This window comes from Chrysemys picta, chromosome 1 (genome assembly GCF_011386835.1).
Source record: "Chrysemys picta bellii isolate R12L10 chromosome 1, ASM1138683v2, whole genome shotgun sequence".
NCBI classification, from domain to species: Eukaryota; Metazoa; Chordata; order Testudines; family Emydidae; genus Chrysemys; species Chrysemys picta.
The window spans coordinates 258,807,345-258,832,696 of NC_088791.1; the positions used below are offsets into that span (position 1 = coordinate 258,807,345).

A 25,352-nucleotide genomic window follows, 5' to 3' on the forward strand; every position below is an offset into this window, starting at 1 on the left:
CTTTCCTGGTAAAAGGTTGTATGGTAGCCACGACATTGCTCCAGTCTGTGCTTGATGCAACTTCTTTTAGAGGTTGTTCTCTGCGATAACAATGAGGACAGCCTCACGGTTACAAAACTTGGGCATAGCCTTGGACCTCCAGCAAACCAGGAAGGACGTCTCATTTGTTGGTCAGTTTTTGTTTTTGTACACAACTGATGAAACTACATTCATTTAAAGACTCTTGTACTACACTTCGTTCATTGGGATTCTATGCAGACCCCTACAGCTATAGTATCAACATCAGTACTAGAGAGGAACTTTATACCCACCAAGGCAGTATAATTTTTCAAGAAGAAAGCACAAATCACAGAGAAGGAGGCCTTTCTGCTCAACACTGCCAGCTTGTTCTCCGTCAACTGTGAGTATGCAGCCCATGTGAGTTCTCCTTCGAGGACAGCAATACATCATTGGTGATCTTCCTGCTCACCATTTCACATCCCCATTTGGGGACAAAGTATCCCATTTCCTCAGTGCTTAGGAAGACATAATGTCAGAAAAATGGGTCCTAAGCACTACAAGGTTGGGATATTCTATCCAGTACCTCTCCACCCCCTTTTCCCTCCCATCTATCCTGCCCCTTTTCATGGACCCATCTCATGAGTCATAGCTCCTTCAAGAAGTTTGGACTTTGCTCAGTGTAGGAGCCATAGAAGAAGTTCCCATTCAACATGGTAGAAAGAGGTTTTACTCACGAGACATTCTTGATCTCCAAGTCCAAGGGGGGTCTGAGACCCATACTGGACCGTCAAAATCTCAACAAGATGATCAAGTATATAAGATTTCACAGGATTTCTCTAGCATCGATCATTCCTTCCCTAGATCTCAAGGACTGATTTGTGGTCCTTAATCTCCAGAGACCTATTTCTACGTGGCAGTAGAGACGAGTTCCAGGAGGTTTCAGAGTTTTGTAGTACAAGGCCAACATGATCAGTACAGAGTCTTTCCCTTTGGCCTGTCCTTGGCCCCACCAGTATTCACTAACTGTATGGTGGTGGTGGCCTACTTGAGGAGAAAGGGAGTAGAAGTAGTCCCATATCTAGATGATTGGTTAGTGTGATGCAGATCCAAACATCAGGTTCTTCACCAAGTCTAGTTTATCATCTTTCTCTTAGATTGTCTGGGACTCTTGTTGCACAAAGAAAAATCCACAGTAGTCCCAACAGAGAAAATTGAGTTCACTGAGGCCCTATTTGAGTCTATGAACATGATGTTTTTTCTCCCTCAAGACAGATTTCAGATCATTTACCAATTATCTCACTCTCGCTAGTCATACTCTACTTCTGTGGTCTGAGTATGTCTAAAGTTACTAGGCCACATGGCCCCATGTAGTTAAGTGACCCAGTGTGCCCGGCTGCACCTGTGCATCATTCAAAGGTGGATGAAGTCAGTCAGCTGACCAAGCGGACACCCCTCAGACAAGTTGGTTTGGGTTCCTCCTGCGGTCCTACGTTCCCTAAAGTGGTGGATGGATCAGAACAACATATCTGGAGGTGTACCTTTTTATCACCCCCTTCCTTCCAAGATAATAATTACCGACGTCTCTCTGATAGGGTGAGATGCTTACCCAGTGATTTGTGACCTCCAAGCATTATGGACAGAGCATGAATTGACTCTTCATATAAATGAGAACAACAAAGCAAAGACACTTGACTTCAAAAAGGTGGACTTCAACCAACTAAGAGAAATAGTAGGCAAGGTCCCATAGAAACACCAGTTAGGAAGAAAAGGAGTCGAAGGGGGCTGGCAGTTCCTAAAAGATATAATATTAGAGGCTCAGCATCAAGCTGTTCCAAGGCAGTGGAAAGATAAGAAGAGCCATAGGAGGCCAATTTGGTTGCACAAGGAGGTTTTTAGCTATCTGAAAACCAATGGGGATACGTACAGGAAATTGAAAGAGAGCCATATCACTAAGGAAGTATATATGAGAATAGTACAAACATGTAGGGACAAAATCAGGAAAGCCAAGGCAAGGAATGAGTTACAACTGGCTAGAAATCTAAGAGACAACAAGTAGGGGTTCTACAAGTATGTCAGACAAAAAAGAAAGATCAGGGATGGTGTGGGTCTGCTGCTCAATGGAGAAGATGAGCTAGTAATGGAAGATAAGAAAGCGGAGCTGCTCAATGCCTGCTTTGCTTCATAACATGTAACCAGATGACTAATGAAGTTATCATAGACAATAAAGGGGAAGGGATGACTTGCGTGCTATCAGGATAAGTTAAGAATGAGTCATAGATCTTCTGACTAATTTGAATGAGTTCAATCAGTAGGGCCTGATGCTATTCACTCCAGGATGCTGAAGGAATTAGATGAAGAAATCTCAGAGCCACTGGCAATAATATTTGCAAACTCATGGATGACAGGAGAGGTCCCAGAAAACTGGAGAAGAGCTAATGTAGTGCCCATCTTTTAAAAAGAGGGAAAAGGAGGAATCAGGGAACTATAGACCAGTCAGCCTGTCCCCAATACCTGGGAAGCTACTAGAACAATGTATAAAGCACTCAGTTTGCAAATACCTGGAGTATGAAGTGGTGATCACTAGCAGCTAGCATGGATTTACTAAAAACAAATCATACCAAAACCAGCTTGATTTTATTATTTGAAAAGGTAACTGGTTTGGTGGACTTGGGGAATGTGGTTGACATAATATTCCTGGACTTTATTAAGGCTCTGACACAGTCCCCCATGACATTCTCATATGTGACTGGAAAAATGCGAGCTCAGCAGAACTATAATTATGTGAATACATAATTGGTTAAACAACTGCAAACAAAGAGTAACTATTAATAGAAAGATGCTGAATAGGAAGGAGATCTTAAATGAAGTTCCACAGTGATCTGTTCTGGGTCAGATGTTATTTAACATCTTTATTAATGACTTGGATGTAGGAATGAATAGAGAGCATACTGATCAGATTTGCAGATGACACAAAGCTGGGGGTGTGCAAACACTTTGGAGGATAGAGCTAACATTCAAAGAGATCTTGTTAAATTGGAGAACTGGGTTATAAACAACAAAATAAAATTCAACAAAGACAAATGTAAGGTGCTACATGTAGGGAAGAAAAACCAAATGGACAAATACAGAATGGGGGATAACTGGCTTGGCAACAGCACTTCTGAGAAGAATCCAGGAGTTGTAGTGAATCACAACCTCAACAGGAGTCAACAATGTGATGCTGTTGCAAGAAAAGCAATGCAGTTTTGGGTTGCATTAACAGAGGCATAGCATGCAAGTCATGGGAGGTGGTAGTACCATTTTACTTGGCACTGAATAGGCCTCAGCTGGAGTACTGTGTCGAGTTTTGGTCACCACTGCATAGAAAGGATGTAGAAAAGCTGGAAAGGATCCAGAGGTGAGTGATAAAGATGATCAAATAATTGGAATGCAAGCCATCTGAGCAAAGGCTGAAGGAACTGGGTATGTTTAGTTTGGAAAAGAGGAAATTAAGGAGGGACATGATAGCGGTCTTCAAATACTTGAAAGTTTGACATAAAAAAGATGGGTAAAAATTTGTTCTCTCTTGCCACAGAGGAAAGAACAACAGGCAATGGGTTCAAACTACATCATTGCAGATTTAGAGTAAATCTCAGGAAAAACTTTCTAACTGTAATAACAGTAGGACAATGAAACAAACTGCCTAGGGAAGTCATGGAATCTCCTTTACTGGAAAAAGCTTGCATCTGAAGAAGTGAGGTTCTTACCCACGAAAGCTTATGCTCCCAATACTTCTGTTAGTCTTAAAGGTGTCACAGGACCCTGTGACAATGCGGTTCTGGCGGAACCCAACTGAGAGTGCCAACTCAGGACAAATTGCTCAAATAGGGCAGTTACAGCCCAAGGCTGGGGTTTTTTCCACCTCTAAGGCAAACCAAACCAGCCAGACTAAGAGGACTTCAGTCTCACCCCACTGGCTAACTGCAAGTCTCACAAGCAATCTCCTTAGACACTCCAGTTTCCCAGTATTACCACCAGTACCACTCGTTATGGGGACAAATGGTTATGAAAACCAATACCCCAGTAAAAGAAAAAGGTTCTCCTGATCCCAAAGGACCAAGCCCCAGACCCAGGTCAATATACAAATCAGATCTTACCCACAAATCACGCTGTTGCCAATCCTTTAGAATCTAAAATCTAAAGGTTTATTCATAAAAGGAAAAAGATAGAGATGAGAGTTAGAATTGGTTAAATGGAATCAATTACATACAGTAATGGCAAAGTTCTTGGTTCAGGCTTGCAGCAGCGATGGAATAAACTGCAGGTTCAAATCAAGTCTCTGGAATACATCCCCCGCTGGGATGGGTCCTCAGTCCTTTGTTCAAAGCTTCAGCTTGTAGCAAAGTTCCTCCAGAGGTATGAAGCAGGATTGAAGACAAGATGGAGATGAGGCATCAGCCTTATATAGTCTTTTCCAGGTGTAAGAACACCTCTTTGTTCTTACTGTGGAAAATTACAACAAAATGGAGTCTGGAGTCACATGGGCCAGTCCCTGCATACCTTGCTGAGTTACAAGGCGTATCTGCCTTCTCTCAATGGGTCCATTGTATAGCTGATGGTCCTTAATGGGCCATCAAGCAGGCTAGGCAGAGCTAACACCAGTTTGTCTGGGATGTCACCCAGCAGCATAGCATAAGTTTGAAATACAGACAGTATAGAGCCAATATTCATAACTTCAACTACAAAAGTGATACACACATATAGACAGCATAATCATAACCAGTAAACCAGAACCTTGTCTTAGACACCCCATTTGATCCCCTTTATACAAGATTTGCGTGCCACTACAGGACCTTGGTTGCAACAATGATCTATATGGTCCCAGATTATATCAATAACGTCACAGACCCTCTGTTGCTTTTTACGGATTCAGACTAACACGGCTACCCCTCTGATCCTTTACTGGAGATTTTCAAAAAGAGGCTGGATAGCTGTCTGTCTTGGATGGTTTAGACACAACAAATCCTGCATATTGTTAGGGGGTTAGACTAGGTCAGTGGTTTTCAACCTTTTTTCATTTGCGGCCCCCTAAATTTTTTCAAATGAAGGTGTGGACCCCTTTGGAAATCTTAGATATAATCCGTGGACCCCAGGGATCTGCAGACCACAGGTTGAAAACAATTGTTTTATGTAACAACAACCTTTCATGAACCTATTAGACATGGTCTGCAGACCCACAGGTTGAAAACTTCTGTACTAGATGACCTTTGCGGTCCTTCTAACCCTATGATTCTGTGGTTCTATAATTATATGTCCTCAAGCTCTGGGCAATTCACAACGCTTGCCATGCTTTTCTCCCTCAGATCACGGGCTTATTGGTTCAGCTATTGACTGACAATACAACCGCCATGTACTACCTAAACAGACAGGGAGGGGTATGCTCAGATCGGTTTTGTCAGAAGCCATGAATCTGTGGGATTTTTACATCAGGAAAGGCATTGCTTCTATTGCCGTTCACTTAACTTGCTTCCAGGATCAGCTGGCTGATCATCTCAGCAGGAGATTCTCAGAATCACAAATGGTCCCTCAAGAATATCATGCTCAGGTCCATCTTCCAAGTCTGGGGTATTCAGTCAGTCAACCTGCTTGCAATAAAAGACAAGAAATGCTGTCAGTTTTGTTGCTGAATGGATCACAGTTCAGATTCACTGACCAACACCTTTCTTCTGTGATGAGGATTGAGTCTCATGGATGCCTTTACCCCCTAATCCTCGCCCCACAAGTGATCCTCAGATTGAAACAAGAGCACACCAAGTTAATTCTTATAATGCCAGTTTTGTCGAGATAGTGCTGGTTCTTGGATCTTCAGGCTCTTGACTCACCTTCCAGATCTTCTGTCCCAGCAACCTGAATGGGAGCTGCATCTGGGACCCAACAGTCTGCAACTCATGGCTTGGCTGTTGATTGATTAAATCAAGTTGAGAAGGACTGCTCAGTGGCAGTTCAGGAAATATTGCTTAATATGAGAAAGCAGTTCACTAGATCCACTTATTTGGCTAAGTAGAAATGTTTTTCAGTCTGGCCCACTTTTCAGGGAATACATCCAGCAGAAGCTAAGATTAAAAACATTTTAGAGCACCTGTTCCTTCTCAAATCCTTGGGTCTTTCTCTAAGTTCCCCGAGAGTCCATTTAGCAGTGATCTCAGCTATCCAGCCATTGAGAGATCCTTTTTTCCAACCTCATGGTCACTAGATTATCATTTAGTATATAGCATTTTTTTTTTCAAAACAGGCCTTGTATAATTGTTAAAAGCATATTATCATTATTCAATGTGATTAATGGATTTTTCCTAGTTGAATAAATGTAATGTGTGTTTAGTACTTTCTTTAATATAAAAAAACTTTAATATATTTGGAAAAAAGTTTGCTGTACCTTATTTTTCAGATAAATTGGAAATTTTGGATTTTATGATTGACAAAACTGTTACTTCTCCATTTGTTTCCTGTGACAAACAGCTTGCCTTAACCATTGCTACTCTGCAGAAAAATGTATAAACATAGTTACAATAGTGTCTTAATGCTTTTTGGAAAGGGGTTTAAAATAATAGCTATTTATTTTTTAATTTAGTTTCAAGCATTTCATTGCAGAAGGAAGGCATTTTGGGGAACATTTTTAATACTAAAAGTATCCCTTTCTTCCTCAAACTTTTGGAATGTTTTCCTGAATATGTCATTATAAAGACTTATATGTATAACTTGTTTTCTGTTTTAATACAAAGTATTTTGGAAACTCTTAAACTGGAAGGAAAAATGCTTCATGGGCTTCATGACCTTGGAATCAAAGAGAAGGCCTTCAGCAAATTTATGAGATTACAGATCCATCCTGTGGATGACAGTTGTTCATTAGATATTCGTCACTCTTCGATAATAGTGAGTAGCCAAATAACTACTTAGTTTTAAATTTTGCTGGTGACAAAATTTGTTAGTTTGTATTTTTGAGTTGTGTGTCTTTTTCTTACATATTTTCTGTTCTGTCGGCAATTGCATTGAAGTTACGAGTCAAAAACATTAAATGTCAGTAAACAATGGAAAAAATTTCAGGGTAAGGGACGATATCTGTCTATATAGCATAGACATGTACATGTTACCTCAGGATGGAATGCAGAAATAATATTTCTAGGCACCATTAATGACTGCTTCTTCGAGCAGCTAGTTCTGGAACTCACAAGGGGAGAGACAAGTCTTGATTTAGTCCTAATTGGTGCACAGGATCTGGTCCAAGAGGTGAACCACTTGGTAATAGAGATCATAATGTAATTAAATTTAACATCCTTCTAGGGGGGGAAATATCAAAGAAACCCACCACAGAATCATTTAACTTCATAAAGGAGAACTACATGAAAATTAGGAGGCTAGTTAAATGGAAATTAAAAAGCCAAAAGAATGAAATGCCTGCAAGCTGCATGGGAACTTTTTAAAAACACCATAAAAGAGGCTCAAACTGTGTTTACCTGAAATTAAAAAAACAATAACACAGAAGCGGTAACTGGACCAAAATAATGCACCCATGGCTAAACAACAGAGTAAAAGTGATGATGAGAGACAAAAAGACATCTTTTTAAAATTAGAAGTCAAATCCTACTGAGGAAAATAGAAAGGAATATAAATTCTGACAAGTCAAGTGTAAAAGTACAATAAGACAGGCCACAAAAGAATTTGAAGAGCAACTACCAAAACTAACAGCATTTTTTCCAAGTACATCAGAAGCAGGAAGCCTGCAAAACAGTCAGTGCGACCATTGGACAATGGAGGTGCTAAAGGAGCACTGATAAGATAAGGCTGTTGCGGAAAAGCTAAATGAATTCTTTGTATCAGTCTTTACTGCAGAGGATGTGAGGAAGATTCCCACACCTGAGCTATTCTTTTTAGTTGTTAAATCTAAGGAACTGTCCCGATTCAGTTGTCACTAGAGGAGGTTTTGGAACAAATTGATAAATTAAACAATAGTAAGTCACCAGGATCAGATAGTATTCACTGAAGAGTTCTGAAGGAACTCAAATATGAAACTGCAGAACTACTAACTGTGGTATGTTATTGCTTCAATCAGCCTCTGTTCCAGATGACTGAAAGATAGCTAATGTAACGTCGATTTAAAAAAAAGGGCTCCAAAGGCAGTCTTGGTAATTATAGCTCAGTTAGCCTATCTTCAGTAGCAGGCTAATTGGTTGAAACTACAGTAAAGAATAGAATTGTCAGACATATAGATGAACATGATTTGCTGGAGAAGAGTCAACATGATTTTTGTAAAGGGAAATCATGCCTCACCAATCCATTAGAATTCTTTGAGGGGGTCAAAAGATGTGTTAACAAGGGTGATCCAGTGGATATAGTGTACCTGGACTTCAGAAAGCCTTTAACAAGGTTCCTCACCAAAGGCTCTTAAGCAAAGTAAGGAGTCATGGGATAAGAGGGAAAGTCCTCTCATGAATCAGTGTCTGGTTAAAAGTTAAGAAACAAAGGATAGGAATAAATGGTCCGTTTTCACAGTGAAGAGAGGTAAACAGCAGGGTCCTCTAAGGATTTGTACTTGGACCTGTGCTGTTCAATATATTCATAAATGATCTGGAAAAAGGGGTAATCAGGAAGTGGCAAAGTTTGCAGATATAAAATTACTCAAGATAGGTAAGTCAAAAGTTGACTGCAAAGAGTTACAGAGGGATCTCTCGAAACTGGGAGACTGGGCAACAAAATAGCAGATGAAATTCAATGTTGGTAAATGCAGAGTAATGCACATTGGAAACATAATCCCAATAAAATGATGGGTCTAAATTAGCTGTTACTACTCAAGAAAGAGATCTTGGAATCATCATGGATAGTTGTCTGAAAACATCTGTCAATATGCAGTGTGGTAGTCTAAAAGCCAACAGAATGCTACATTACCCAATGAAATTAAAAGGCAGTAGGTTTAAGACAAACATAAGTAAGTACTTCTTAACGCAACATTCAGTTAACCTGTGTATCTCGTTGCCAGAGGATGTTGTAAATGCCAAAAGTATAACTAGGTTAAAAAAAGAAAAGTTCATGGAGATAGGTTCATCAATGGCTATTAGCCAAGATGTTCAAGGATGCAAACCCATGCTCTGGGTGTCCCTAACCCTCTGACAGACAGAAGGTGGGACTGGACGACGAGTGATGGAACACTCAATAAATGTCCCTGTTCTGTTAATTCCCTCTGAAGCATCTGGCACTGGCCTCTGTGGATAATGTTTTACCATATATTATGAATATTTTCCTATGTCCTATTGAAAACTTCAAATTCTGAGGATGTTAAAAGGAAAAGAGGAAGTGTTAAATATCTACTTAGGACCTTTCATCTGACTATCTAAACTTTGTACCAAATATGAATTTAGCCTCATAGTACCTTTCTGTGGTAGATGACTGTGAAACCCATTTTACAGATGAAAGAACTGAGCCACAGAGATTAATTGTCTGTCCATAGTTACTCAATAACTCAGTGACATTCAGGAAGAGGACTCAGAAATTTTTACTCCCAGGTCCCTGTTCTACTCACTAAACACACTCTCCCTCTTTTTAGCTGTGTCATAGAATTTGATACGATTTGACTAGCAGCCTTGTGTATTCATGGAAAAAGCAGTAAAAATATTAATTATTCCTCATCTGAAGGCACCATATTTCATTCTTTAATTTATTAACTATACACAGGCTTCCATGAAAAACAATTAAAGAATAGTCTGCAATGACAAATGATATATGTCTTTTAATTGAGGAAGAAATTGAAAAGGAAAAAACCTCATGGAATGCCAAATTGCCTCTTTATTGAAAACTAATGATAACTGAGCAAATTTTAGGTTTAGGTCTAGTAGGTTCAATCCAGACAAGTAAGGGGTTGAGTCACGGCATGCCCTGTAACCTTGGGTGCCTCACAGTGCTTTGCTTTTGTAGCTTCCAACCTTGGCTGCTCACAGCCAGCAAGCAGGTCACACCCTGAGTGTCTGTGTACTAGACAGCGCTGGCTCAGCAGCTTTTACCGCAGAAGCCTGTCTGCGTCCGCACACTCTCACTCTGGCTTCCATCAGCCTTGGTTACTACTTTCAGGGTGATCCAAACAAATTCTCAGTCACAGATTTTCCCAAAACCTGGGCTCTGCAATGTCCAACCCTCTTCTGGACAATTTAGAGAGATAATATGGTTCATTTGTCCCTTTAAAGATACAGAACACATCACTGCTTATTAACTGGGGGTAAATACACCCTTCCCTTTAAACACAGCACTGAGTTGGTTTATGGTAATGCTTAATAATTTTATTAACAAAATATACATAGGATTAAGTAAGTTAAAGTATAAAGAATGAAAATAGAAAGTTACAAGTAAAACAAAACAAAATATGCTTCTAAAGGTCTAAAACTTAATCTAGCAAGATACAGGCTTTGTTCAGTATGGTTTCTCTCACCAGTCACTTTTCTTCCTAGCCATAGCTGATTTTCTCCTTAGTCAGGACCTTCCACAAAAGTACAAGATGCTGGCTTCCCTTGTTGTCTTAGGTGAAAAATCTTTACCTAGGTAGGTTTGTCACCTATATTCAGTTCTAGAGACTTCAGACCCCTCTTGGTTGAAGGACCCATCTTTGTCAGCTAGCAAGAACTCTAGCTTCTTAAATCTGTCCAGTGATGGATGTCAAAGATGGCTTCAATGAACTTGTCTCAAGAGGCAGGATGACCTCACAGTGTTCTTCTCTTTCTGTGGGCTTCCAATCCGCTGTTTGATTTCTATGTAAATAGGGCTTCCCTTGTTTGATTCCACCATGCTTAATTTACACAGGAGACAGGTAGATAGCTATGACATACCATCCTGTCTGGGCAGACTGTACCTTATGTCAATGAATATCCGTGATTCCTTACATAGTGTTAATACATACATTTCACAGTGATATTAATCACCAGTGTGTCATTACCTTCAGAAAAGACCTCACTCTATTCACTCTTATAATACAGTAATGTTGTATACAATCACTCGATTCAGTGATTATCACTTGAAGTTCAGCCCCCTGTTATATAGACCAGTAAACCTTTTAAATAGATTCTTCTGAAGGTTACCCCTCAGAGTAAAGTTTATTCTAGGAGTGCAGAAGGCAACATGGAGTCTGCTGGAGAAAGAGGCGCCGTGCTCTTTTTTCCCCTCCCACTTGTGTTTGCCGAAATGCAAATTGTTCTGTTCCCTGCCATCTCCTCCACCTAATGTCATGATGAACCTGTTTACTATTTACATGTAAATTGAGGTAAACACTCTTTCCTTTGTTGACATACCTGGTCTGCACACACCTTAGTTATAATTTCAGTATATATTCATAACTCTTAATAACCATCACATACATACATCACACAAGAAAACTAATGATCAGTGAGTTATTAGTTTTCAAATGATACCTCATAAGGCATATTTTGTATAAAGATTATATGTAGGATGTGAATGCGGGGGTGCTTAGTGTCACAATTTACATACTCCCGTGGGTGATAGAATATTTGTTTTACCTGTTTGATATAACTTTTCTGCTCTGAGAGAATTGAAATTGATTTTAGTCATACTGCAGCACAGAATTACAATTATATCTTTCCTCTGATTAGGTAATGATAATCTTAATTAAAGATCTCTTTTTTTTCCTTTTCCTTGTTTCTGTTAGATCAATGTTTCATTACATACCTTAATTCAAAAACCCTAAGGATCTGATTTAAAGAAAAAAAACTAAAAGTATTATTTCTTCTGAGCATTTTCAGGAAATTTGATGTGCCACCTGCATTTAATTTTTAATAGTTATGTGCCATTATATTTTACCACAGGCAATAGAATTCTGATGTTTTTAAACAAGTCCCACTCACCTATGTTTATATACTTCAGTAGCATACTCAGTATTGCCTGGATCCGGCAGAGCAGTTAAGCACAAGTAGTTTTTAATTGAAGTCAAAATGTTTTAAGCACACGTTTAAACATGGATCTAAATGATACTAAACAAAAAAAGATTTGTACTTTGGTGACAACTTCTGTTTATTCTTAGGCCAGGTGTGCACTAGAAGCTTTTGCTCGTATAGTGCTGTCAGTTAGGGATCTACTTTTTGTTAACATTTATATCTGACAAAATCCGTAGTGTAGCTGTCATTATGCTGGCATAAAAGTGCTTTTGCCAGCATAGCACATTTCATTCACGCAACTGGTTTAGGTACTTTTTTGGTGATATAAGCTGCATCTACACTAGCAAAGTTTTGCCGCTGTAGCTATACCAGAAAAACTTTTAAGGTTAGACCAGGCCTTATAATTGCACCTATTTAAGGTGTTACGTATAACAGCAAATTATGATTCCTATTTTTATATTTTAGTCTATTTTCTATTATTCTCTCATTTAGAAAAAAGCTGGTCCTTTTTACTTGCTCCACCAGCTGTTGTGAGAAAATAGTGTGTTTGTTAGCATGGTTTTGGCAATAAATATGTGATTCAGTGGTAAACCTTTTTGAATGACTCGTGTGTTTTGTTTTGTTTTTTAGTGGGTCAATAACATAGAAAAAGATCACATCTACAAGAAGTGGCCCACAAGTTTCCAGGAACTGTTTAAGCAAACATTTTCAGGAGTTATACAGCAGATTAGGCGCAATTTGTATAATTTGGTAAGTTTCGAGTTACTTATGTTAGGTGAATATTAATGTGTTGCTGCCTAGTGTATGAACAGAACTATGTATGAATCTTATGTTTTATGAGGAAATAATTGCATTTAGTTTTAGGTTTGCTGGAAATTCACATTTTTCATTTAGGACCTTGAAATCTGACCTACAATTTTCTAGTTCATTAAATAATCTATAAATATCAGGCCTGATTTTCAGAATTGCTAAATTTCTGCAGCTGCCAGATGGTGTTCTGTGTGTTTGTTTCTACTGAAAATCAGACCTATTTATTACAAAAGGCATTACATTTCAATAAAAATTTTATCAGAATTACAATTAATGTTAAATTGTATAAGGTACAATAAAGACTGCTTAATAACAGAGACATTTCTTTAATCTGTATGTATTAAAATCATGTAACTCTTCACTATAAATGTCACATTGCCTAGTGTAGTTTGTCATGTAACAAAATAATAATAATAATAATAAAAGCAAAGATATTGGCATTGCCCAGTGCTACTTACTCAATTAAATACTTTTCAATGTGCAGGAGTTGAGGGGTGGAGTTAAAGTTGACACAGTAAGCTTAATTCTGGATTTCCTGGGCCCAGTCATCATGTTAGTTGTGTGTGGGGATGTGTGTTCAAATACCATTGACATCAGAGGGAGTTGTGCATTCACAACTGGTGGGTTCCTCAGGTCAGTTAACCTTTGTGAGCTTAAAACTCAGACTTTCTATTCGGGTAATAGCGTTTGTTTTTTTTAATCAAACACTGTTATATTAGGGAATACTTTAATCTCCTGTCTCTTTTTTTTGATTCCCACCTTGGCTATTTCCATGAATATTAGATGCTAAACTTCAGTATACGTATCAGGTTACTGCTTGTATTGTACAGTACCATGCTGATTTACAGCAACAGGCCACCATGAAATCTTTCACAGAGATAAAGGTCAGAGCAGGAGCAACCATTATCACTAAAGTTCAAAGGTATAAATACTAATACTACCTGCTTTTAGAGAATAACAGGAATTTATGCCTCATTTGATACCCATTTTAGAACACAACTCTAATTATGGTGTTGCTACCAGGTGTCATCACAATATTATGGGCAGATGGTATACTACTGACATTGGTGGGCAAATTAGATTGCATTGCTGAATTAAGGCAGTGGAAGGTATGACAGTGGCATTCTAATCTAGGCTATACAGACACATTCAGTGGGAGCTAGAAGGAATGTAGATTCAGCACACAGGAATTTAGGAAGATCAGTTGGTTCCACTTACTGAAAAAACAGTTCATTTGAAATTCCACTGATTTGTCAGATGAAATTTTCACACTCTAAAACCTTTTTTTGTTCTCTGGGATGGAAGGGAGAGTAAACCGGGGTTAGAGTGCAGCGTTGCCACAGTCCAGCAGAAGGAGTCTGAACTCAAAGGAGGAATGCGGTTGTGGATAGGGGAGGAGGTGGAGGGAAGCCTGAGTTGCTTCCGTTGTGGTGAAATGAGCACAACTAACTACTGAGTGGGAGTGCCCATTTGTAGGAAATTCTATTTTATATATTATATTGCATATAGAAATCACATTAAAAAAATGTAAAGTTTGCAAAGTAAAGCACTTAAAAGTTAAGAAATCCCAATTAAGGCTGCCCGTGCACTCTCCCTGCTCTTAGATCTTGTGTCTAGTGCACTGTGGCTGCGGGTAGAAACAACTGCAGGGAAAGTCCTGCTCAGTCCATGCACCCTAGTGTTGGAGCATGCTCATTACAAACAAAATCTTTGGAGAATTTAGTCTCTAAATTCTAATAATTTTCTACTGAATAGGTGCAAACTGAGGCTTTCAGAGGCTCAAAAATTGACCATGTTTGGATGGATTTTCATGAGGATGGCAAAAAATACATCCCTGACACATCCTTAATAATATCCCCTTATTAAATTTCAGTACTCTGCTACAATGCATGAAGAAGGCACTAGAGCTTTTCAGTGAAATGGCTGTAAAAAAAATTTTTAACATGTGCAAAACAATGTATTCTTCCCTAACCTAATTCTCAGAAACAGCTAAACTGTTTTGAGGCTTAGTGAGGCAGATGCCTGGCATAGAAAAGTTTAGACCAAGTCTGACAAAGTTATAAACAACTGAAAACACGGTCTTATAATGGAAAGTGTCAGGCAGTCATAAGTAATTGTTACTGCCTGCATCATTTATAATTTTTAGCATGTGATCTTGTAATGCAGCACTGTATCACAATGCATATGCACAAGGGGATAGACTTTAACTTTGGCGTTCCGTGATTTTTGACTTTCTTAACCATGCAGTCTTAAAACAAAGTTATTCATGTGAAATATTAATACATAAAATATTGAAGATAATGTTAACTAGTTTAGGCATTTTAAAAATAGTTAAGTAAATATTTAAGAAGAAGCTCAAAATCAAACACAACAGTATATAAAATAAAAATGTGTATGTTTATAATAATAAAAGTGTGTGCGCTCATATGTGTGTCTATACATAATAGAGAGTGTGTGTGTGTGCGCACATAAATATTGGTATTGGAACATAAGACTCTATGTTATGGAAACTTTACAATATAAGAAAAGGCTTCATTGTCTTTTAATCAAAGAATAGGGCTTGGAGGTTTTTTTTGCACATTTGTATAAAATATTGTTATATGTAGTGTGTATGTTAAATAGGAACAAATTATAACAAACACTAAACTGGATAGCATTGCAGGGCTGAATATCTAAGGTCTCAGTTCTGCAATCTGATCCACATAGACACAAGACCCCCCCCATGTGGATTAGTTGCAGTTTCAGCTTCTAAGATTGCAAGTAAGAGATGATTTTGCATTCCAAGCTAAACAAACAAATCCAACAACAGCAACAACAAAAACTGAAAACAAAAATGCAGCAGGGAGGAAGGTGGAGGTTTTTCTTTCAAAGTAAAATAGATTTCTTATTTTTGCAGACAAAGTTAGATGGCATAGATTGCTTAGGCTTTATATATCTATTTAGCCATTGGTGGTCTCATTTTTCAAGGTATATTTAGGAAGTGACAGCAAATTTAGAACAAGGTGTGAGTTTATGAAAAAGATACAGCTCTCTAACTTTCAAAAAGAGTGGTGATTGTACAGCAGTGGTGAAATTTAGTTGGTGGTTATCTCAAAATTTTCAGCTTTTAGTACAATACGTAAACTCTGAAGTTGTTTTTATATGTACTCCTAATATTTTCTTGTATGAATTTCTGAGATGACAATAGAGAACTGTATGTAGGGCTGCACAATTCCTTCTGGAATCCCTGTACTACATTGTATTTTAAGTCTGAAAGGAACTAAAGGGATTATATATTGACTATATAATGTCTTTTTCTCTTATTAGGTATTGTTTATTGATCCTGTCCAGGAACATGCAGCTGATTTTGTGAAACTAGCAGAATTATTCTATCACCACAATATACCACTTAGGTAATGTAAAATTGCAATGTTAATTGACGATAACTGCTTTTTGATGAGTACTACTTCTCTCTCTTCATTTCCCAGTCTGAAAGAGAAAGATGTGAAGTCAAACTCAATTGTCCAACATGGCTATGTAAAACACTACCAACTAGGCTTACTAGTTGGCCTAGTTGTGTTTAACATACTGTAGCACTTAGTTTTCATGAGAAAATAGTTTTCCAAAGGCTGGTAGGTTGCAGTTACCCTATAACAACATGTGGAGAATGGCCAGATAACATTTTCCTGGATATTAGCATCATAAATAATCCCATTGGATGTCCATGTGGGATTTCTATTTAAAGCAAAACATTAAACAATCATGCACACAGTTGATTTACAATGATATAGAGTGTGTTGATGAATTCAGTTCTTTGGATAGAGGTTTTGTTTTACATAATTTTATTGGTGTACTATAAATAAATAAATAGAGCCTATATTTTAAATGGAGCTTTTAAATCAAGTACTTCAAGCACCCATAGTTTCCTAGTGTCATTTTTGTTGATTATTTTAGTGCTAAATTTCCTTTAAGATTTTAATACTCCTGTTTTTTCCCCTCCATTTTCTTTGATTTTTTCTTTTATGGAATTTTAGAAAAGTAATGGCTTCAAGTGGTGTTGCATACCATCTGAACATGTGTTACATGGATGGACATTATCACTGTTTGTTTTTCCTGAGGGTTCCCAGGAAAATGATTGTAAAATGTTCTCAAGAATGTTGCCTCAGTCCATTGGGAGAATGCCTTTTAGACTGTATTTTGCCTCTCCTGTTGCAGCCTGTATATCTGATTCTGTGGTACAGGTAGTCCTCAAAGTTTACATTTGACTTGGGTGTGAGGACTGTGTCAGAGTAGTCTATTTTAATTTTTGTCCTCCAAATACACCTCTACCCCTATATAACACTGTCCTCGGGAGCCAAAAAAATCTTACCGCATTATAGGTGAAACCGCGTTATATCGAACTTGCTTTGATCCACCAGAGTGCGCAGCCCCCCCCCCCCCCCCCCCCCGGAGCGCTGCTTTACCGCTTTATATCTGAATTTGTGTTATATCGGGTCGCGTTATATCGGGGTAGAGGTGTATTGTTTCATTAACAGTATCCACTAGTTTCCATGTTATGGAATTGTCAGTGTCATGGCTTCCTTTGTGGTACTTGACTTTCATTGTGAGGTCAAAGAGGATAATAATCCCAATAATTTAGTAAACAGTGTAAATTGTGGCAACATCCCCTAAACCCTTTCCGGAAACAAGTGGAACCCCAGCCGAAAAAACAACAGCTGAATTGCTAGTGTTATATCTCTCTCAGAAACATGGGATACTTTCTGTGACTGGGATGTATACCTATAAGACTGCAGTCACATAACCAGTCTCCTCTCTTCAGGAAAAACTGCCTGAATTCTTCTCAGCTCAATGACTTGATAACAGGAAGCACTAGGAATAAAACTGCTTCTTTCTTTATCCTGCTGCCACAGATTCAAATGGATTTTTTTCTCTACAGCTTGACCTCACTGCTTAATCCTAGAGGCCTTGTAACATAGCTCTGGTCTAATGTACTGCATAGTTCACAGGGTTTTAATCAAATGGCTGTTCCTTAAGCTTTTCTGCACCTCCTAGTGGTGTCTAAAATCTCAAAGCAAGGTGTGCCTAAAAGCAAGTAACCCAATAAACTGATTGTGTGATTTTTCTCTCAGAACAGCTAACAGCACCTTTACATGATGGTCTGGTCATCTCCAAATCCTATTTAATGAAGTTTTTAAGATCTGCATTTTTTTCTTGGAGACGATAATGGATAAATTCCTCCACATTACTTTTTCCAAAAATCATCCTGGAAGTTGCCTGTGATAAAGATTGATCATTCCAAATGTATGTGACTAGCATGGATAAATGATCAACTCTGTCCTATCACATCCCACCTTTCAAATTGATTACCTTGGGCATGCTCATGTTTTGGTAGGCAACTCTGGTTTTGGCTATCACAGCCTCTAACCAGGAGGTCTGGTGGAAAGAGTGGGAGAAGCTGTTGATTGTAGCACAAGGTACTCCCCCGTGTGCTAATTATTATTTGTATCTTTTTGGAAAACCTATTGCATATATTTTTCATATAGTGTTAAGTTTTTTAGTTAAATTTCGTTCTGCTGCATCATTATGGCATAGTAAAAATCTCATTTTATTTCCTCCAAGGAGATGAATTTGAATCAGCCAAACAGTCTATTCATTGGTTGTGACAATATTCTATTAAAGATGTTGAACCAATCTGTAATGCTGAAGATAGAAAGCTATCTAATTATTTTGATCTAATTTTAATTCAAATCCATACAGTTTTGTAATTATGTTTATGGTAAGTCCTTGGTGTTGATTAATTTACTGTTTTTTTCCCAATATGATCACAGTGTTCTCTTCCTTTTCCTCTTCCTGCATTACTTCTCATTTTGTTCAGTATAGTTGTTTTACAGTTTGCCTCTATTTTGGGCCAGATAATCCAGTAGGGGCGCACCAGCTGTAGAATCACACAGAGTCGCCAGCAGCTCTCTATGGGAAGACTCAACTAGGAAATTGCCCAGCACTCAAGTGCAGCTGTGGAAAATACACCCAAAATAATATTGTCTTGTGCTGAGAAATATATACAATGTAAACCCATAAATTTGCCCCCTCCCTCAATGTGAAGGAAGATATGCACAACTTCTCCCCCCCCCCAGTTATATATTGCACAAACTGGGTTTTATAATAAACAAAAACAAGTTTATTAACTACAGAAGGCGGACTTTAGGTGATAATAAGGGATAGCAAAGAGAACAAAGCAGATTACAAGCAAATAAAACAAAACATGCATACTAAGTTTAAGATCTTAAAGAGACTGGTTTCAAGAAATAATTTCTCACCCTAAATGTTGCTTTTGGGCAGGATGCAGAAATTCTTGAAGGTTAGCTATCCTGCTTGAAGTTTAAATCTTCAGACACCATATTCACAGACCAGATCCCTTTTCCAGCCTGGGCTCAACTCTTTCCCCTCCACCTCCCCACCCCCGCGTGTTTTTGTTTCTCAGATCTTTCCAGCTGTCATCCTGGGTGGGGATGCAATGAAGAGTGAACCTAGATCAATTTACTCCCCAGCCTTAAACAAAATTTACATAAGGTGGGAACCTTTTGTTTTCCAGTCTTGACCTCCCTCTCCTTTTAGTGGAAAATCACTAGATGTCCAAGATGGTGTGTAGTACTAGGTGACATGACCGCCTGATCTTGTAGTGTCAAAGCAACATCCCAGCTTCTCAGGAAAGAGAGAGATTAGTATCTTCAAAGCCTTATTGTTTCTTCCTAATGGCCCATCAAGGCTGATGGCCTGCTATCTGGTGGGTGTTTCCCAAGTACACACACAATTGTAATTGTTACATAGTCAATAGTCCTAACTTTAGATACAGAAATGATACATGAATACAAATTGGATAATCACATTCAGTAAATCGTAACCTTTCCAATGATATCTCACAAGACCCATCTTGCATAAAACATCTTAGTTATGCCATATTAATATCATAACAATATTTCTATGAAGAATATGGAGTGTAATGTGACAGAGGTATATTTTTTTATTGGGCCAACATCTATTGGTGACAGTGACAAGCTTTCTCTTTCATCAACAGAAATTAGTTCAATAAAAGATTAGCTCACTCACCTTCTTTCTCTAAATCTTAATGTTTAAGATAAAGGACCAGATTCAGAGATGATGTAAATACTAGTGTTACATATCAGTGTAAATGGGTATAACTTACATACTGAGACTGTTGGGAAGGGCATGGTTGTAGCGAGACTATTAACCAACAAGACGGTGAAAGAGAAATTACACTCCCCTTCTGTTTGCCATTCCTTGCCATTCCACTGTAGTGGAGCATAGGTTACATCTGCTTACAGATTTATTTATGGCACCTTAGAGACTAACATTTATTAGAGCATAAGCTTTCGTGGACTACAGCCCACTTCTTCGGATGCATATAGAGTGGAATAAATATTGAGGAGATATATATACACACACATACAGAGAGCATAAACAGGTGGGAGTTGTCTTACCAACTCTGAGAGGCCAATTAAGTAAGAGAAAGTATTCTCACACTTCTTATCAAACTGTCTGTACTGGGCTATCTTGATTATCACTTCAAAAGTTTTTTTTCTCTTACTTTTAGCCCACTCTCTGTAAACTTTGGAGGAAACAGGACAAACAGTCCTAATTTATCCAAGTATGTTTTATGCTATTGAATATTGCAGATATTAATTTGTAGGATATTTGTAGAAAATCCTCACATTGTTTGTATCTGAACAATCACGAGAAATTGCAATATCTTCAGTCTGTTTTCAATAAGATTTAAAAAGACAGATAATGAATATTTACAGAGGATTTTTTCCCTCTACAGAATTGGATTTGTTTTCATCTTAAATACGAATGAAGAAATCGACGGGAATGAGGATGCTGGAGTAGCTCTTTTGAGAGCTTTTAACTACATTGCAGAAGAATCTGATACTTCTCAAGCTTTTATCTCCATGATAAATGTTAGTGCCAGTAAATAGATAAAAATAATGCATAATACTTTTTAAAACTATTTGCTTTCCTATAAATTCAGAATTTCTTCTCCTTGTGACTGCCTTTAGTTGGAAACAATTGTTCTAAAAGTGGATGTTAGGTTGCTGCAGGATATCTTACTGAAAACATTTTCCTGCTCCTCAAACAAATTCATTCTGGTAATATTGTCTATCTACAAATTTTCTTCAAGGATTAAAAGAAGGTAAACATACCTTTCAGCAGGCAGTATTTTCATGTGGAATCATAGTTTTGGGCTCTTTATATGGCCTTTTCATGCCTGCCTTCATGTCTGTGTTCTGGCACACATTGGAGTAATGGTATTCCAAAATTGTTTAGGTCATGCCTTATGATTTAGAGGCAGACTGGGACTGGGTAAGACATTTTCATTATACAAGTATTTGCCTAGTCTGGTTGACTCTATTCATGTCTTTGGAAGAACATGGAAATCTTCCAGGCTCAGAGGTTGAGAGAGAAGTCTGACATCCTCGGCTAGAGTGGGTGGCTTCAGAAGGGAAATTTAGGGAACATTTACGGACTTACAAGGGATGGAGTTAGGGTGTGAGAGGGCGCTCAAGGTGAGATGCGGAGTCTGGGAGGGAGTTAGGGTGCAGGAGGGCGCTCAGGGTGGGGGTGTGGGAGGAGGCTCAGGGCTGGGGCAGGCAGTGCAGAGCACTTACCTGGGGCAGCTCCTGTTTGGTGCAGGGGTGTGCAGGTGGCTCTGTGCAATGCGGCACTACCCCCATGGCCGCAATTCTGTGAACGCCCTCTTCCCCACCCGCCCCGGCAGGCAGGGCCACCCGGAACGTAGGGGCTGCAGGGTCCTGGGCTAAGGAGGCCCCAGGGCCCTGGCCTGCAGCTCTAAAACCCCTTTCAGAATGCGGCCCTGCAAGCACGGGCCGGAGGGCTCAGGAGGAGCAGGGGCAGCCACGCAGCCAATGGCCGGAGAGAAGCTGCGCTTTCCCCTTCAAAGCGCCGCTTCTCTCCAGCCGGCTTTGAAGGGGAAAGCGACGCTTCTCTCCGGCCGCTGGCCATGTGGCTGCCCCTGCTCCTCCTGAGTTCTCTGGCCCGTGCTTGCAGGGCCGCATTCCGAAAGGGGCTTTAGAGCTGCAGGCCAGGGCCCCGGGACCCCCTTAGCCCACGGCCCTGCAGTCCCTAATGCCCCTGCGTTCCAGGTGGCCCTGCCGATGGCGGGGGATAGCTTCCCCGCTCACTCGCTCCTTCCCTCCCTCCCTCCCAGAAAGTCGTAAGCACCGCCAAACTGCTGTTTGGAGGCTGGGGAAGCGCAGGGAGGGAGGGGGAGGAGGCAGAGAAGAGGAATTTGTGCAATGCTCCTTTGTAAAGTCAGCCAAATAACGTTATAAGGGAGCATTGCACAACTTTAAAAGAGCATGTTCCCTAATGGAGCAACAAAGTAACTTTGAAACAATGTTAAGCGGGAGGATGTTAAGTGGGGAGTTACTGTATAATGTATGGGGTTTTTTTTCTTACTGTCCTGTATCATTTCTTCTTTAGGAGTAGGGGCACAGAAACGTAAGGTGATGGAGGCATTAAAAATTCCTTAGATAGGTAGATAGAAAGAAAGGAAGAAAGAAAGGAAGAAAGAAAGAAAGAAAGAAGTGGACCAGAGAGGAGAAAATGGAAGACCACTGTAAGAGAGAAATAGGAGTCCATAAAGGTTAGGGAGGGTATAGAGTATATGCAAGGTTAGTCATTGCAAGACTCTTTTCTGTGACCAGATCACAAAATATCCAGAGTTTATGAAGAGCATAGTGAAAACTGAGAAATTCTTCTCTCTGTTTTGTTCCGTAATATGAAAAGAAGGAAACACTAGATATAATTAAAGAGTAATAAAAGTAGAACCAACAAAAGGAAATGTTACTTCATGCATCTTATAAACTTGATGTGTTCACAGCCACAGGAGGTCATAGAGATAAACATCTAGCAGCCAATTGTGGAGTTTCTCTAGGAGTGTGGCCTGAGAAGAGACTGTTGATTTTGTGTTCTGGAGGTGCAGTCTTGAGTTTTGAGTGATTGTTCCAGGTGTGTGATTTGATTCAGTGCTTGCTGATATCCCATAACAAAGAAGCAATGCTGACCTAGTTTTTAGCTAGGTTTAAAGGCCAGGCAATAGTGAACAGTCAAGCAGCTAACAGCAGTTGCTCTGTGAGTTAGTAGGTGGTAGTTTGGGGGAGGTATCTTCCCCCTTCTTTTTCTCTAGGAGTAGGAGTTACTGAGGCAACACTAGACGTAACCCAGGAAGGAGAGGAGAGAAAGAAAAGGGTTGGGTACAGAAGCTGTAGGATGTTCATCATCTGGGAGTCTGTATCTGATGGAATCTACTCATGCATGAAATGTCACCTGATGGATCTTCTCTGCCATGAGCTCTAAGAGTAAGATACAGCTGGAGATAATGATGGAATTCAGATGGGAATTTTAAAGTATAATGGAGGAGAGAATTTAGGAGGTGGTACAAATAACTCAAGAGTTGTGGACATCTGATGAACTAAAACCTGGAGAGCAGGCTGCCAAAAGAGGAGTGTAATCCGTGGAAAAAATGTGGCAAAGCAGAGGAAGAGAACGGCTAGTGAAGATTAAACAGAATTGAGTAACAGGTTTCCTACATTGGGGAATGAGGAGGAGAAACAGACAGATGATTAGGTGATGAGGAAAAAAAGAAAGGAAGCTAGTCCCTGCATAAGAGAAGAGACAGTCAAGATACCAAGGAACTAGAGCCCAAGTTAAACTGAGGATGATGTACAGGGGACTGTGAGAGAGGACATAAGACAGATCCATACCAATACCACGAAGAGACAGATCTGTGGGATTGGAGACTCCATGCTAAGAAGAATTGACAGGCCTGTCATCAGACCAGATCCAGAGAATAAAAGAGCTTAGTAAGATGCTTAAAGGAAGCAGAAGCTCAGGTGATCTTCAGTGGAATACTAGACAGAAGAAGGGCAAAGGTGTAACAAGATAATGAGATCAACCGATGGCTCAAGAATTGGTGCCATGAGGAAGCTTTTGGGAAGATTGACCATTGGGGGGGCCTTACAGAAAGAAGACTCTTCCGGACTGGTGGACTCCACTTGAATATCTGGGTCAGGGGTCGGCAGCCTCTTATTTACTTTCTCTATACCACTCACGATTTTATAGACCTCTATCGTATCCCCCCTTAGTTGCCTCTTTTCCAAGCTGAAAAGTCCCAGTCTTATTAATCTCTCCTCATATGGAAGCCGTTCTATACCCCTAATCATTTTTGTTGCCCTTTTCTGAACCTTTTCCAATTCCAATATATGTTTTTTGAGATGGGGCGACCACATCTGCATGTAAGGTTCAAGGTGTGGGCATACCATGGATTTATATAGAGGCAATATGATATTTTCTGTCTTATTATATATCCCTTTCTTGATGATTCCCAAAATTCTGTTTGATTTTTTGACTGCCACTGCACATGATTTCAGAGAACTATCCACAATGACTCCAAGATACCTTTCTTGAGTGGTAACAGCTAATTTAGACCCCATCATTGTATATGTATAGTTAGGATTATGTTTTCCAATGTGCATTACTTCGCATTTATCAACATTGTTCCAAAACCTTCTCTAATGACACCTCAATTTGGAACAGTTCCTCAGATCTGTCACCCAAAAAGAATGGCTCAGGTTTGGGAATCTCCCTCACATCCTCAACAGTGAAGACCAATGCAAAGAATTCATTTAGTTTCTCCACAATGGTCTTATCATCTTTGAGTGCTCCTTTAGCATCTTGATCATCCAGTGGCCCCACCGGTTGTTTAGCAGGCTTTCTGCTTTTGATGTATTTAAAAAAAAAAATTCTATTACTTTTGGAGTCTTTGGCTAGTTGTTCTTCAAATTCTTTTTTGGTCTTTCTAATTATATTTTTACACTTCATTTGCCAGAGTTTATGCTCTTTTCTATTTTCATCATTAGGATTTATCTTCCACTTTTTAAAGGATGCCTTTTTGCCTCTAACTGCTTTTTACTTTATTGTTTAACCACGGTGGCTCTTTTTGGTTCTCTTACTATGTTTTTTAAATTGGGGTATACATTTAAGTTGAGTCTCTATTATGGTGTCTTTAAAAAGTTTCCACACAGCTTGCAGGGATTTTACTTTTGGTACTGTACCTTTTAATTTCTGTTTCACTAACCTCCTCATTTTTGTGTAGTTCCCCTTTCTGAAATTAAATGCTACAGTGTTGGGCCACTGTGGTGTTTTCCCCGCCACAGGGATGTTAAATTTAATTATATTATGGTCACTATTACCAAGCAGTCCAGCTATAGTCACCTCTTGGACCTGATCCTGTGCTCCACTTCCACTTAGGACTAAATCAAGAATTGCCTCTCCTCTTGTGGGTTCCAGGCCTAGCTGCTCCAAGAAGCAGTTATTTAAGGTGTCAAGAAACTTTATCTCATCATTTCTCATCAACTTTATCTCATGTACCCAGTCAGTATGGGGATAGTTGAAATCCCTCATTATTATTATTGAGTTTTTTTATTTTAATAGCCTCTCTAATCTCCCTGAGCATTTCAGAGTCACTGACACCATCCTGGTCAGGTGGTCTGTAATATAGCCCTACTGCTATATTCTTATTTTTCAAGCATGGAATTACTATCCATAGAGATTCTATGGTAC

The 25,352-nt window shown here is 39.2% G+C and overlaps 1 protein-coding gene across 5 annotated transcripts in view; it reads left to right on the plus strand.

Annotated features, from left to right (window-relative positions):
• UGGT2 (UDP-glucose glycoprotein glucosyltransferase 2) overlaps window positions 1-25,352 on the plus strand; it is a 302,913-nt gene that overhangs the window by 108,605 nt on the left and 168,956 nt on the right. For all 5 annotated transcript variants that reach the window (XR_010597726.1, XR_010597727.1, XM_065581050.1 and 2 more), the window contains 4 exons: window positions 6,759-6,909; window positions 12,534-12,653; window positions 16,020-16,105; window positions 20,533-20,668. Coding sequence is in view for 3 of the 5 variants with exons in the window: in XM_065581050.1 (XP_065437122.1) it covers window positions 6,759-6,909; window positions 12,534-12,653; window positions 16,020-16,105; window positions 20,533-20,668 (493 nt within the window). In the remaining 2 variants the exon portion in view is untranslated. The remainder of the gene's footprint in view (window positions 1-6,758; window positions 6,910-12,533; window positions 12,654-16,019; window positions 16,106-20,532; window positions 20,669-25,352) is intronic.